This window comes from Oryctolagus cuniculus, chromosome 14 (assembly GCF_051225735.1).
Source record: "Oryctolagus cuniculus isolate XC-2025 breed Fujian yellow rabbit chromosome 14, ASM5122573v1, whole genome shotgun sequence".
NCBI classification, from domain to species: Eukaryota; Metazoa; Chordata; class Mammalia; order Lagomorpha; family Leporidae; genus Oryctolagus; species Oryctolagus cuniculus.
In genome coordinates this window covers 42,940,166-42,956,063 of record NC_142880.1, presented here as the reverse complement: position 1 = coordinate 42,956,063, position 15,898 = coordinate 42,940,166, and the positions used below count along the sequence as shown (strand labels likewise).

Here is a 15,898-nt window from a genome sequence, read left to right as displayed (position 1 = left end):
GCAATGGACAGCATATGGGTATATCAGGAACCTGCTTTGAGTGAGAGCTTCCTCTAGGCAGGGTCTCTCAACCTTGCCCTGGTGACTTTTGGAGTTGGATGATTCTCGGTGTGGGAGACTGTCCTGTGCATTGTAAGATGTCTATCAGCATCCTTGGCCTCTGTCCACTAGATGTTAGTAGCACAACCCCACACCTAGTTGTGAGACCCAACAATATCTCAAGATATTATCAGCTGGCGCCACGGCTCAATAGGCTAATCCTCTGCCTTGCGGCGCTGGCACACCGGGTTCTAGTCCCGGTCGGGGCACCAGATTCTGTCCCGGTTGCCCCTCTTCCAGGCCAGCTCTCTGCTGTGGCCCGGGAGTGCAGTGGAGCATGGCCCAAGTGTTTGGGCCCTGCACCCCATGGGAGACCAGGAGAAGCACCTGGCTCCTGCCATCGGATCAGCGCGGTGCGCCGGCTGCAGCGCGCCGGCCGCGGTGGCCATTGGAGGGTGAACCAACGGCAAAGGAAGACCTTTCTTTCTGTCTCTCTCTCTCCCACTGTCCACTCTGCCTGTAAACAAAACAAAACAAAACAAAACAATATTACCAAATGTTTTCTTGGGGGAGAAATTGTCCCTGGTTGAGAAGAACTTCTATAAGAAGGCATAAAGTAGACTTTAACAGGAAATTTGGGATCATGTAGGGGTTAAAAAAAAATCAAAGGTAACAATATTTTCTGTTTCTATACCTTGAATTCATTAAATTATGATTTAGTGTTCTCTTTGGTCTCTTATGATTTATCTCTGAATGAACAAATTGCAGCACAGTTACTCTCAAAGGATTAATTTATCAGTATATTTACAGGATTTTTTGATATATAAACATAATGAGTTTATCATATATTACCACTTCTACACTTTTAAAATTCAAAACAACAAATGTATTCGTTTTACTGTACTTTATGTGTCTTTAAATCATTAGCAATAAATAGGAAAAGTGTCTAGGAAAGTGTAAATTTAGGCATACCCATATATATATTTTTAAATATATACTCCATTTCACAATGCATTTGAATATCTCATAAGAAGACATTATGTAAAGAGGGATAAAATAAGGGAGAAGAATGGAGGGAAAGTATAAATAAGACAACAATTAAGTTAAGGAGAAGATTTCTACATAGAAATGTAAGTCAAATTTTAGGCAATTTTCTGTTTTTGGTGGAGGAGGTTTTTTGTTCATTTGTTCTGTTTTTGGTATTTCTATCTCTCCTGTTTGTTTTTCTTCCTAACTCTGTTGCTCTCTGAATCTCTTTTTCTAGTCTCTCTCTTTCTCTCTGGGAGAGTACAACTGCCACCTGTGGCTTTATTTGATCCATGTTTGATAATCTTATTTCCTGGTATCTTGTGCCATCTTACATTAACTGTTAGTTATACAACATCTATTTCAACAGGTGGTTTGAATTGGATTAGATGATCAGGAAGAAAATGCCAATTCATAACCCCATTTCTGTCTCCCATATTGTACCACAATATAGTATCCCTAATGAAATCGCAATTGTGGTCCAAATCTTAAAGATCCATGAGCCTATTTTGTGTTTTTCAAGGTTAGAAATTGCTGAGGTTTGTAGCTTGACAGAAAGAAGACACATCACAGAAATGCTTAGCCTAACCAAAACATTTGTATTTTCTCAGACAATAGAATTTATCTCGTGCTCAGGTTGCCAGTCTGTGCTTGTCTGTGTTGTGTTGTCCAGAGCTTGCCTGCCTATGACAGTCCGGAGGTCTTTGGACTGCACCCCAATGCAGACATCACTTACCAGAGCAAGCTGTCCAAGGACGTGCTGGACACCATCCTGGGCATCCAACCCAAAGACAGCTCTGGAGGAGGGGATGAGACCCGGGAGGCTGTGGTGGCCCGGCTGGCTGATGATATGCTAGAGAAGCTGCCCCCGGACTACAGCCCATTTGATGTGAGTGGCCAAGATCCTGACAAAATGTCAACTCTGTGTGTTTGTGTGTTCTAGGAGTGGAGCTGGGGTGGAGGGAGGGTAAGGAGGAAGGAAGGTAGGCACAGATAACTTTTCTGAAATTAAAAAAAAATATATAGGGGCCAGAGGTGTGGCATATTAGGTTAAGCCTCTGCCTGTAGCGCCAACTTCTCATGTGGGCGAGAGTTCGTGTCCCAAGTGCTGTGCTTCCAATCCAGCTCTCTGCTTATGGCTTGGGAAAGCAGTGGAATATGGCCCAAGTACTTGGGCCCCTGCACCACAGTGAGAGTCCTGGAAGAAGCTCCTGGCTCCTGCCTTTAGATTGGCTCAGCTCTGGCCATTGCAGCCATTTGGGGAGTGAACCAGCAGATGGAAGACCTTTTTCTGCCTCTCCCTCTTTCTGTCTGTAACTCTGCCTCTCAAATAAATAATTAAATATTTTTTAAAAAAGAAAAAATATAAGAACCAGCTTCTTAAAGAACTAGACAAAGATGTTTTTGAGTCCATGAATTTAATTGTTTCAATATAAGCGGTAAAGAAACCTGATGAGGATGTTGATATTTGTTCTTAAATTATATTTATTTTCTGATAGATTAGGATTGCTTTCTAGAACCTTCCTACAGGTACTTCCTATTGCCATTTCTTGAAAGGAAAGCAGTGTAATATCAGATTAAAACACCTGATTTAAAATATATATATATATAAATTAAAATTCAAGTCCTCTTAATTTCAGAAAGTCTGCATTTATTTAGTGACCCCTTTGCAGCATCTTTATGTCACTTGTTTTGAAAATTGATATTTCATTATGTAATTAGCTTCTAAGCAAATTTATTATTATGAAATTTATTTATTTGGGAGGGAGGGAGAGAGGGACACATATGTGGAAAGAGAGAGAGATTTTTCTCTCTGTTGATTTACTCTGCAAAGGCCTATAAGATTTGGGGCTTGGGCAAACTGATGCTAGGAGCTAGGAACTCAGTCTAGTTCTCCCACATGGGTGGCAGGAACCTAGCTACTCAAGTCATCATTGCTACCTCCCAGGGTACACAGTCAACCTGAAATGAGGAGCTAAACCAGGACTCCAGCCCTGGCATTCTGATAGGGGATATGGACATCTTAATGGGTGTTTTAACTGCTATGCCAAATACTTGCCCTGAAAATTAATATCTTATACATTATAATTAATATTGTGAGATGCTTCACCCTGGTAATATTTTCAAAAATCTTTGATAAAAGCAAACAGAAATGGCTTACTTTCCATGTAGTCTAAAGGGATGACCTGAATTAACCACATGGTACTTCTGTCACAAAGTCACCATGCTTCTTGGTAGTTTTTCACATTCTCATCTGGCTTTTCAAAAGGAATCTTGCAGAATTTTGTGTCTTTTGCATGCTGTTGTTTCCTACTAAGCCAATGATTTTGGCTGCTAATGCTACAGACTGAACTCAAAGACCTATCATCAAGGGAATAATTTCCCTGGAAGAATCTTCATTCACTTGGCTGGAGAAAATCAATACTCTTATTAGGTTTCATAAGCACTCTTCATTACAGAATCAGGAGAGAGGTCATTCACATCCAACAGGGGTTGAAATATTTATGAAGCAATAAAAACATCTAAAAATAGAGTAATAATTATGTAAATAAACATTCTAAGTAGATGTGGAAAACTTCTCCCTTTGCTGAATTTATCATTGCTACCTTAGAATAAAGCAACTCAGTCTAGCAGAAGCTCTAGTATATAGAAGACTAAGTAAATTCTTGTAGGATGCAGATGGATAGATGGATGCTTTGATGGAGAAATACAAGTCTAGTTGCTTGAGACAACCAGTAGAATGGTTGCATATACATGCCCTTCTGCTTGTAGTTATACACACATGTGTTTGAAACAGCTCAGACTGATGTAAGGGGATGTTTCCCAAATAAGAGCATTTGCTGTCCGGAAGACTGTGTGGTTGTGGCTGTGTGTTTCATGCTCTTCTGTGGATTAATGACTGCCTGGTCTTTCCCACATGGTATGAGAATTCAGACTGATTATTGCCTGTTTTGTGTCATTGGAAAGAATTTTTTAATGGAATTAAAAGAAAAAATGGGACATATTTAGGAAGTCCCATGGTACCAGCTCCATAAAGTCATTAGTTTCAGTTAATGATCTAATGTCTAATTTTGACCATGTGCTTTAATGTCTCCCTGACAGGTGAAGGAGAGGCTGCAAAAGATGGGTGCGTTCCAGCCGATGAACATTTTTCTCAGGCAGGAGATTGACCGAATGCAGAGGGTCCTCAGCCTGGTCCGCAGCACCCTGACTGAGCTCCAGCTCGCCATCGACGGCACCATCGTCATGAGCGAAAGCCTGCGAGACGCGTTGGACTGCATGTTTGACGCCCGAATTCCGGCTCAGTGGAAGAAAGTATGTACACGCCCGCTTTCCTGCTGCATAAACACTGTCGTGAATCGTGGCAGTTGGCAAGTGGAAAGCAACCAAGGCTACTTTACTTAGAGCAGTTCCTTGGGTTAGGGAAGAATCCCTCAGTGCAGTGAGTCGCACACATCACAGGCTCTACCAGGCAATCTACATGCATTTTTTCACTTAAAGTTTGTGTGGTATTGCTCTCATTTTACATTTGCAGATGAGGATCCTGAGGTTGGGAGGGAAGGATTATATGTTTTTCCAGATCAGAATTTAACTCAAATTCCAGGACTTAACAAGCCCATGATGTTAGCTTTTTTGAATGCAGCATCCTTGGACATACATATATCAGTATATAAAAATCACACCAACAAGAAAAATGTTTTATTTGCTGTGTGAGTAATACGGTGTGTACTGTGTGGATCTCAACAAGATAATAATTTAATAGTATGCTTACTGATTACTTCTTGGCACTTGTGCTAGACAGATGTGTGTGTGTGTGTGTGTGTGTGTGTGTGTTTAATTTGACAGGCAGTTAGACAGTGAAAGAGAGAGACAGAGAGAAAGGTCTTCCTTCCATTGGTTCACCCCCGAAATGGCCGCCATGGCCAGTGTGCCAGGAGCCAGGTGCTTCTTCCTGGTCTCCCATGCGGGTGCAGGGCCCAAGCACTTGGGCCATCCTCCATTGCCTTCCCGGGCCACAGCAGAGAGCTGGCCTGGAAGAGGAGCAATTGGGACAGAACTGGCGCCCCAACTGGGACTAGAACCCAGAGTGCCGGCACCACAGGCAGAGGATTAGCCTAGTAAGCCGCGACACTGGCCCAGATGTGGTTTTAAAGAATACTAATTTAAATAAAGACACCGAACATGTCTAGATGAGTCGACATGACTCCATAAACATATAGGTTTGATAAAATTAACTCCTGTCTTTGCATGTATGAAAATAAGTATTTTTGGAGAGGACATTTTTGGGAATGGAGCCTAAATGGCTTCCTTCTCTTTGTACCATATTTAAGTGTGAATGTGTGTGTGTGTGTATGTGTTATAAGCATGCCCATTGTGTGGGGAGATGTAAATGAAATTGCTAAGGTTAATTATGATAGAGAAGATACAGCGTTGAAAGTAGGATGTGTTGGCCAGCGCCGCGGCTTACTAGGCTAACCCTCCACCTTGCGGCGCCAGCACACCGGGTTCTAGTCCCGGTTGGGGCGCCGGATTCTGTCCCAGTTGCCCCTCTTCCAGGCCAGCTGTCTGCTGTGGCCAGGGAGTGCAGTGGAGGATGGCCTAAGTGCTTGGGCCCTGCACCCCATGGGAGACCAGGAGAAGCACCTGGCTCCTGCCATCGGATCAGTGTGGTGCGCCGGCCGCGGCGGCCATTGGAGGGTGAACCAACGGCAAAAGGAAGACCTTTCTCTCTGTCTCTCTCTCTCACTGTCCACTCTGCCTGTCACCATCATCACCTTTGCCACCACCATCACCTCTGCCATACCACCACCATCACTAATACCACTGCCATCATCATTATCATGATTATTTGGGGGATTGAGTGGAAGAGTAAACCAGGAGCCTAAATTCTTGATGCGTAGGTGGTGTGATCAGTAGACGAAAATGATAAGAAGGGCGAGAGTGATATGTCCAGATGGCATGAGACTCAAAGGAAGAGAATGATGGGCAGTGGTGGCCTGACACTAACAGTCAGAAATGAAAGAGGTTGGTGATGAGGGCTGTGGAGTATGACGAAGGCAGTAACCTGTATTTTAAGAGTTTCCTGATGACAGATTTGAAAATGTTGACGGTATAGTGGAAGGTCTGGAGAGGGCAGGGAGGCTGGAGATTGGGTCATATTGAGGTATGAACAGAGAGGGCAGCATCTAGAGATGAAATGGCAGGTGGGACTGACTGGAGGCTTGACCATCTGCAGGAGACTCAGATCAGTAGGCAGGTGAGATGTGTAGGGGTTAGAGCAGGTGGTCTCTTAGAGAGGACTCGTGTAGTGCTGAGCCGCATATGTCACTCACAGCTTCAGCAGATTCCAAGGCTCTGGGCCCTGAAGGCAGCATATAGCAATTAAGGCTTCATCTTGTTGTATTCTCCACCTCAGACACCATCACAGAGCTTAGAAACCAGAGTCAGCTTTGACCAGAACTCTTCGTTTTATTCTTGTCTTCAAAAACTCATTGCTAAGGCCAGAGAGTATTCTATTTGAATTGCCTCTTTTCAATGCCAACAACAGAGGGAGAACCTTCCAGGTCACTGGCCTTTGAAAATTCATTCCCCACTGAATCAGCTATCCCAATTGGGCCAGCACCTGGAGACTTTGAAACAGGTATCCTTCCAGGAGACACCCTCCCATTGATGGCCCCCTCTACTCTCAGACAAAATGTGGTATAAACTGGTCTGTTTTAGTTGTCACACTTATATGGTATATAATGAGTTACTTAATTTCTAAGTTGTGACCCTTTTATTCAGGTTTTTATCCCTCTTCACTTATTATCAGTCTTTGGGATCTCAGTAGCTCTTGAAAAATAGGTAAATTAATTCTCAAGATATTTGAAATTCAAGTGATATACCTACCCAGGTTAATTACTACATTGATTGATACATAGGTGATTTGGTGATCCCTGCCAATGCTACTTCTTATATTAATGACATACCCATGCCAGTTGTCATAATGGAAGTTCCACACATGAGCCTGAGTTCTCCCTGAGGAGAAAGATAGAGGCAGTGAATGCAAATCACTTGTCATTGTGAAAGAAACCTGGGTTTCCATTTCTGCTCCTTTATGTGAGGAAATGAAAGTATATTCTAAAGAGGTAAACACCACACAAAGTAACTGTTGTTTACCTCATTAAAAATAAATAGAGAAAGGATTATATGATTTATTGCCCAGAGAATGTATTTTAAAGTGTCGAGGATTTCTCTGGATGAGGCCATGAGCATGTTTATGTAAATAAAAACCCTGAAATAATATTGAAGTTGAATTCTAAGGAAAAATGGTGGAGTCCTATTAAGTATAATCCAAAACATTGCTTTGATTGCTCCATAGTAAAAATGTTCATGAATATATGGTTTGTGGAAAGTGACTCTATGGACATCAGACATCTTGAATTGCTCTGTGAATTGACCTGTTATTCATGTGATGATTAGCTGGTTCTATCATATCTTTGTGTCATTAATATCTTGAAGGAAAAGGAATAATTTGGAAAGGTCATATGTCAGATCCCAAGGGGAATTCACAACTCAGGGACAGTGTCATTGTAAAAGTGAAATTGATATTTCATTTTTTTTAGTAACATAGCCAGTTAGTATAGCAGATTAAACCCATGTTAATTAATTTTTTAATATTTGTATTTCAGGCATCGTGGGTTTCAAGTACCCTGGGTTTCTGGTTTACTGAACTAATAGAAAGGAACTGCCAGTTTACCTCTTGGGTTTTCAATGGCCGACCCCATTGCTTTTGGATGACAGGCTTTTTTAATCCACAAGGATTTTTAACTGCAATGCGACAGGTGAGAGTTCTGATTTGTACCATTGTGTTGTTACATTTTCCTCTGCAAAAATTTCTTCTTTCATTATAGCTTTCAATAATAGAATAATAGGATAAACTAGATGATGACCATCTCTTTTTGGTACTGGCAATCACATTGTCATGAACATAAATCCAATCATTTGTTTTCGGCCTACTAGATGAATTCCAAATTATTTATTCTTTCATGCCTGATTTGACATATATTTTTAAAGTACATGTGGTCATATGAAGACGTGGGTATTTTTATGAGAGAATCTTTTTAATTCTTTAAATACTCTTTCATTTCTTTTAAATTGGGGTTATTTGTAGCTGAACTTTAATCATTGTCACACTCTCCTAAGAAAAAACTCTAATTGCTTCCTTTGTCGTTTGCCACCCTGAATAGGAAATAACTCGGGCCAACAAAGGCTGGGCTCTGGACAACATGGTGCTTTGCAATGAAGTCACCAAATGGATGAGAGATGACATTCTTGCCCCTCCCACAGAGGGTGTCTATGTCTATGGCTTGTATCTTGAAGGTGCTGGCTGGGACAAGAGGAACATGAAACTCACTGAATCAAAACCCAAAGTGCTCTTTGAATTGATGCCTGTCATAAGGATTTATGCAGAAAACAATAGTAAGTTGTCTTATTTGGGTGTTGGTAATATTACATGACATTATAAACAGAAGATCTTGCTATTTTTGTTATCATATAATAGAAATCTTACTGTTTTTTCAAGTAGCCTTATATCCACACCTATGTTTAATCAGAACTTATTGTCTTCTAGACACCTGAGGATTATTTGAGACACAATAATTCTAGATGTCCTTGCCTAAAATATGGGTGCTCATGAAACTCATGATAAGCTTTAGCTGATGAAGTAAGAATTAAATGTTTGGCACAGTAATAAATGGAGGGAAATGAAGATGAGATCCAGTTGGAGGAAATGGTTGGAGTCAGTGCCTCAGGAGCAGTTGAGCAGTTGAGCTTGGTCTGGGCTTTGAAAGATGGATATGATGTGGTGGGATGGGTGGTGGTCAGAAGACTTACCCGATGGGACTGTGCTGGCCTCACCTGGAGGCTGTGGATCTATTAGCTTGGAGGAGTGAGCCAGGTTATAAAACCCAGAAAGAATTCAGGGGTATAATAACCCTGTAGCTAATGGTAAAATTCTGGATTCATATTTCAGCATAGTTATGTAATAATAATTACATGAAGTACACACATTATTCTATTTTGAGAAAACAATAAAAGCTCTATTTGACAACTCTAAAAATATCTAAAATATTCTCCATTGTTGACCTGATGTTTTGTGGAGGCTTTTTAAAAAAGATTTCTTTATTTATTTGGAAGTAAGAGTTACATGGAGAAAGGAAGAGAGAGAGAGAGACAGACACAGAGAGAGAGATCGAGAGATCTTCCATCCGCTGGTTCACTCTGCAGATGGCTGTAACTGCTGGGGCTGGGTCAGGTCGAAGTCAGGGGTCAGGAGCTTCTTCTGGATGTCCCACGTGGGTGTAGGGACACAAGCACTTGGACCATCCTCCAGTGCTTTCCGAGGCACATTAGCAGGGAGCTAGATTGGAGGTGGAGCAGCTGAGTCTTAGACTGGTGCCCAAATGGGATGCTGGCATTGCAGGTGGCAGTTTTACCCACTGGCCCTTCATGGAGGCTTTTTTTTTTTTGACAGGCAGAGTGGACAGTGAGAGAGAGAGACAGAGAGAAAGGTCTTCCTTTTGCCGTTGGTTCACCCTCCAATGGCCGCCGCGGCCGGCGCACTGCGGCCGGCGCACCGCGCTGATCCGATGGCAGGAGCCAGGAGCCAGGTGCTTTTCCTGGTCTCCCATGGGGTGCAGGGCCCAAGCACCTGGGCCATCCTCCACTGCACTCCCTGGCCACAGCAGAGGGCTGGCCTGGAAGAGGGGCAACCGGGACAGAATCCGGCGCCCCGACTGGGACTAGAACCCGGTGTGCCGGCGCCGCTAGGCGGAGGATTAGCCTAGTGAGCCGCGGCGCCGGCCTCATGGAGGCTTTTGTCGTTGTCTCTCACTCAGCTAACATCTCAGCATTCATCACTTTTCCACACAGAGGAAATCCCTTATTTGTTTTAGTTGCACAGACCATCGACGCTAGAGGTAGCCCTGGTGGTGGATTCCACGGAGTTCTGATTTAACAAGAGAAACACAAAGGATTTTTCTTTAAATAAATAGGGAGAAAATCTCTTTGAACGATACCCCTCAGATAAGTAGCACATTTTAGAACATGGGTTAAGGGAACAAGTTTGCAAAGTATAAATATTTATTTTTTAAACAAATATTTGCTGAATGCCTAATATATGTCAGCCAAGACCTTAGATGCTGGGGAGACAAAGATAATTATGAAACTGATATTTCCTATAGGAATTGTCAGCCAATTAATGAAGATTAATAAGTAAATAAATAATTAAAATATAATCTGATGACTATTATGATAGAGATAAACTCAAGATGCGTAGGGAGCCTAATAGGAAGTGTAACTATCTTTGGAAGTTAGGGGAGATTGTTTTTGAGCTGTGCTTTGGAGGACAGGAATGAGTATGACAGGGAGTAAGAGAAAGACCTTTCTTGGCAGAGGGAAACATTAGCTCACTCAGTCCTTCAGTGACTACTTATCTGGCCCTGACAACCCACCAGGCCCTGCTCTAGTGCTGTGGGTACAACTATGAGAGAAGACCAGGTGGTATCTTCCTTTTCATGGAGCTCGGTTTCAAAGAACAAAAGGTAGTCCCACAATAAGCTGATGTACTTGGGCCTTGTTACCTGCAGGTTCTGATTTTTGAATCTGCCTACTTGCTAAAATTGGTTTGTGAGACCCAAATGACTACTCTGGGCATGTTTGTGGTTATTCATGGATATGAGCAGGGTTGTGAAAGATCTGAGTTGCCTGACACACATATTCTTAGCTGAGGCTATACAGGAGGGTGCTCTGCTTTCTAGTTCCCAATACTATAAACCAGTATCCTTTTGGGGTCTTTAATGCCATGTTTTTCTTCTTTTTAATAAGATGGCCTCCCCCAGTGTAGTGCTTAAGTGCTGTCTACTGTTTCTGAGTACACGCAGGCTATGATGTGACACATGGTAAAAATGTGTGTGTTGGATAAACTTCCTTTAGTCATGGGTTACAGTGCTGTTGATCTTGAATTCAATGATAGTGAATCAACAATATATAGTAAAATGTGCATTTAAGCAGAAACACACAAAACAAGGTTATGCATTGATTGCTTGATAAACGTATTGTGACCAAAGACTTGCAAAAAGATTCACGATGCATTTGCTCAGGAGCAGTGGCTTTGCATGTGTTAAGTCAGTGTTCCTGGATACTTCATGGATGTAACTACTATAGAGGGTGAGAACTGCTGTAGGTTAACATAGGGATTTCAGATACTTTTTGTTGGTTTAAGGAAGGCATAAACACAGTATGCTAGAGTCTGAGACGATTTGATTGTTCAGTGAAGAGAGAACAGTGAAGTGAAATCCAAGTGACATAAGGGGCTGTGCAATTACTCAGGAGCAAAGGGGAGAGTGAAAGGGCACGAGTTGACAAAAGGGGGTGCTGTGTTTGAGGGATGGAAAGAAGGTACATGCGACTGGGGAAACAAGGATGAAGGGCAAGAGTGGGAAGAGATGAAATCAGAGAGGCTGTGGTGAGAGCACACGTTGCATCCAGACTGTGATGGGCACATGCTTTGGGGTGGCATTGAGGATACTGGGGACTAGGATGGCAAGAGTAAAACTATCCAAGTATGAAGGATGTGGTTGACTTTGCAAGATTTTGAAGTTTTGAACAACATGGCATGGGGAAGTGTTGGATGTCCTTTGGATGAGAGGAGAGAGAGAGATCTTAGAACGGCTTCCTGGTTTTTGGATTTCTCATGTGCATCAGTCCATATGGGTTGTGAATGGGCTGGGAGAGACCATCCTCCAGCAAACCCAAGATTCTTAAAGGCAGAGGGATTGTCCCATAGCATGACAGCAGTTTCAGCTGATTTTAGTGAGGCTTTTCCTGGCACTGGTGTTCCCAGTGGGGCATGTGTCTCCAGAAGTGCTCCCACGCAAGTCTGCCCAAGGTGATACAGTTGCCTGACTCTGGCTTTGCCACTGCCCCTGTATGTTCAAGTTTGCACCATTCCAGAAGACCATCACCTGTCAATTATATGTTTCTGGTTAGAGAGTGGTGAGGTGGATATATGAAATTTTGGACTATTTCAGATGGGATCTCCAACTTAGGCACCAAACCCCATGCCACTAGTGCCTTGTTGTCCTGCAGCAGAAGAGAGAAGAAAGAGCAGTGTTTGGGCCCCTGAGCATCATTATTGCCCCAGCTTCTGGAAAGCCCATCTCCCTGAAGTCCATTCTGGACTCCAGTTTAGCACCTACTCTCAGGCTTTTTGGTTGCCCTTAGAATCATGCCTTCAAATACATTTATCTTCAATTGTAGAAAACTAAAGGAGAAGCAGGATATTGTTCAGAAAGACACCAAGTCTGCACTTGGTTTTGGATGAGGTTATATGAAAGTATCCATGGTACATTCAGGAGAATTATTTGGAAGACCCTTAACAATCTGCTGTGGCCCAGGAAGGCAGTGGAGGATGGCCCAAGTGCTTGGGCCCTGCACCTGCACGGGAGACCAGGAGGAAGCACCTGGCTCCTGGTTTCAGATCGGTGCAGCACGCTGGCCATAGCCGCCATTTGGGGGGGGGGTGAACCAATGGAAGGAAGAGCTTTCTCTCTGTCTCTTTCTCTCTCACTGTCTAACTCTGCCTGTCAAAAAAAAAAAAAACAAAAAAAAAACCAGTAAAAGTAATAAAAAGAACCCTCACCATTTTCTAATTTTTTGTATGTTCCAAACATTCCCTGAGATTTTTACCAAGATACTGCCTTTCTTTCCCTTATAATGACCTTGAAACACTACTATTCCTTTTTTTTTTTTTTTGACAGGTAGTTAGACAGTGAGAGAGAGAGAAAGGTCTTCCTTCTGTTGGTTCAGCCCTCAAATGGCCGGCATGCTGCGCGGATCTGAAGCCAGGAGCCAGGTGCTTCCTCTTGGTCTCCCATGTGGGTGCAGGGGCCCAAGCACCCGGGCCATCCTCCACTGCCTTCCTGGGCCAGAGCAGAGAGCTGGACTGGAAGAGGAGCAATCGGGACTAGAACCTGGCACCCATATGGGATGCCGGCGCCGCAGGTGGAGGATTAACCGGCTCAAAGAAAGACCACTATTCTTAGCCACATTTTATCTTTAACAAGAAGATGCTCACTCTCAGGGAAGCTAAATGACTTGAATACAGTTGAGCAGTTGGTTAGCAGTAGAGCTGAAATTCCAGCCTAGTTTTCCCTGACTCAAAGTTTAGCTCCTTCTGCTGGCTGCTTCTAAGAGTTCAGGTCTCTACTTGTGTTTATGTCAATAACAAAGCTTCTGCTTGGAGGAGGTTGTTCATATAGAAGGTGGAAATGGGTTTGGGGTTCAAAGAACTGACATTCATGGAGAGCATTTTACAGGTGGATTTCACCTTGTGTCATTTAATTTTCACAACAATTTGCTAGGGAGATTTAGCTCATTGAGGTTATATAACTTTTCAAGGTGCTGAGGATTATACTGGGAGAGAACCAGTATTTATTTTTTTGTTATTTCATCATATTTGAAATAGAGGGAAGGAAGAAGAGGGGGAGATATTGATAGCGATACAGAGAGATAGAGAGAGAAAGAGAGGGAGAGGTCTTCCATCTGTTAGTTTACTCCCCAAATGCCTGCAATAGCCAGGACTGGGCCAGACTGAAGCCAGGACCATGGAACTGGAGCAGGGTCCTCCACATGGGTGGAGCCCATATACATGAGCCATCATTTGCTGACTCCCAAGGTTTGGAACTGGGAGTGAAGCTGGGACTTGAATCCAGGCACTCTGATATGGGATGAAGGCATCTCGAGTTGCAACTTAAACACAGCACCAAACTCTGTCCCCTGAGAATCAGGATTTTAAAGGATGAAGGAAGAGAAGCCCAGGAAAGGGAAAGTTGAGCCTCAGATAAGGAGCATGAAACAGTACTTGGTATGTAATGTTGTTTGATATCTTAGCTGAATCTGAGGGTACCCATGTATTTATCAGGACTTAGGCAAGTATGCTGTCTATGGTTTTTGTATTAGGGGGGTACTTCAAAGAGTTCATGGAAAAATGGATATAAATCTAAGTTTATTTTGGTGCAAAAAAATTGAATCCATGCATTTTTCAATTATATATTTTCCATGAAATTTTTCAAGACTTCTTACATTTATTAGTTCTTAGGGTGATATGAAGTCCTGGGGTACTAACTATGTTTTTATAAGCAATGCTCAAATGTTCTTTTAGAAAAAATAATATGTTAGAAATTTTGATTTATCAAATCCTTGCCTCCAGTGAGCATATTGTAAAAATGTTTCCCTTAATCTTAAACCTAGTAATGTTTTATACATGGATGAATCAGCCAATGCAGATTCAATTCGGATCTGTGATTTTGGGTTTGCCAAACAGCTTCAAGGAGAAAATGGACTTCTCTTAACTCCATGATGCACTGCAAACTTTGTATCACCTGAGGTTCTTATGCAGCAGGCATATGATGCCCTTTGTGGTATTTGGAGTTTAGGAGTCCTTTTTCACACAGTGTTGACTGGTCACACTCCCTTTGCCATGGCGCCAGTGATAACTCCTGTAGAGATACTACTGTATATAGGAAATGGAAAACTCTCTTTGCGTGGTGGGCACTGGGACAGTATTTCAGATGGAGCAAAGGATTTGCTTTCCCATATGCTTCGCGTGTGTCCTCATGAATGGTACACTACTGGGCAATTATTAAAGCACTCCTGGATAACCTGCAGTGGCCAGTTGTGGAATGATCAGCCACAGAGAAATGATGCATTGCATGTCGTTGAGGGAGCAGTGCTTGCCATGTATTCTGCGCTGACTCACAAGACCTTTCAGCCAGTTCTAGAGCCTACTGCTGCTTCAAGCTTAACTCGGTGATGGAGTACAAAAAAGCACACATCAACTGGCCTGTGAGATCTGCAGGGTTTCTCGGCAAAACCGAATAAAGAGAAAATTAAATGCCGGCTTTTTGCCTCATCTTATATCAAAGGCATTGTTTTCTGCTACATTACTTGAATATTTTAAATCCCCACTTTAGGAGGAGTGAGAGTTTAAAAAATACATATATGGGTCCACAATACGGGTCCACATACTATGCTGTCCTACAGTGGTGTTCAAGTGTTGATTTAAACCTACACTTGGTGTCCACAAGGTCCTAATAGCTTCTCTGCACACTAACTACTACAATTTCTTTCAAATTAAGTTATTTTAAGTAAAAAAATATTTCTCTTATAAGATGAAAGAAAAATTTTCTCCACATTGAGTTAGGTGTTACATTTTTCCCCCTTGTGACTAAATTATGAAAATCCCTGCCAATTTGACATTGAACATCTCAGCATGGTAGTAATAAAGTAATAATTTTATAATACAGGCAATTCTTTATTACTTAAGAACAGATTTTTATAGCAGAACTGAACTCACCCTGCTGGGCATTCATCAGTGGTGATGTTCATTAGCAGCAGGTAAGGGAGAAAATAAAATAAACAAAGGAAAAGGGAACTAATTTCAAAGTATTGAAAGGAAAAAGCTTTAGTTCGTTAGTTCGTTTTTTTTTGTTTTTTGTTTTTTTTTTTTTGGTTTGAGTTGGAAACTTGTTTAGTCAAAAAGATTTTTTTAATTGAAAAGATATCTTTTTAGCAGTGGAAAACTAACATTACTGTTACTCTTTTCACGCTGCACATTTAATTTTGACGTTTGAACAGCGTTCTAATTGAGATAAAGAAGTGTAGCATCATGAGTGGTCAAAGACAGCATTTTAAAATTAGAATTCTTATAATTAATAGTCTTGATTTTTATTAATATAAAGAGAACAGATTTCATGAATTTCATAGCTACAATTCTAAGAAGATAACCATA

General features: G+C 42.0%; 1 protein-coding gene across 3 annotated transcripts in view; it reads left to right on the top strand.

Moving 5' to 3' along the window:
* Positions 1 to 15,898, top strand: part of DNAH5 (dynein axonemal heavy chain 5) — a 319,159-nt gene that overhangs the window by 296,634 nt on the left and 6,627 nt on the right. For 2 of the 3 annotated variants that reach the window (XM_051853566.3, XM_089312625.1), the window contains exons 75-78: positions 1,739 to 1,954; positions 4,168 to 4,380; positions 7,737 to 7,889; positions 8,295 to 8,526. In XM_051853566.3, the coding sequence (XP_051709526.3) occupies positions 1,739 to 1,954; positions 4,168 to 4,380; positions 7,737 to 7,889; positions 8,295 to 8,526 (814 nt within the window). Of the gene's footprint in view, positions 1 to 1,738; positions 1,955 to 4,167; positions 4,381 to 7,736; positions 7,890 to 8,294; positions 8,527 to 12,866; positions 13,319 to 15,898 lie in introns of those variants that run through there. The other variant, XM_089312626.1, reaches the window with a different exon arrangement.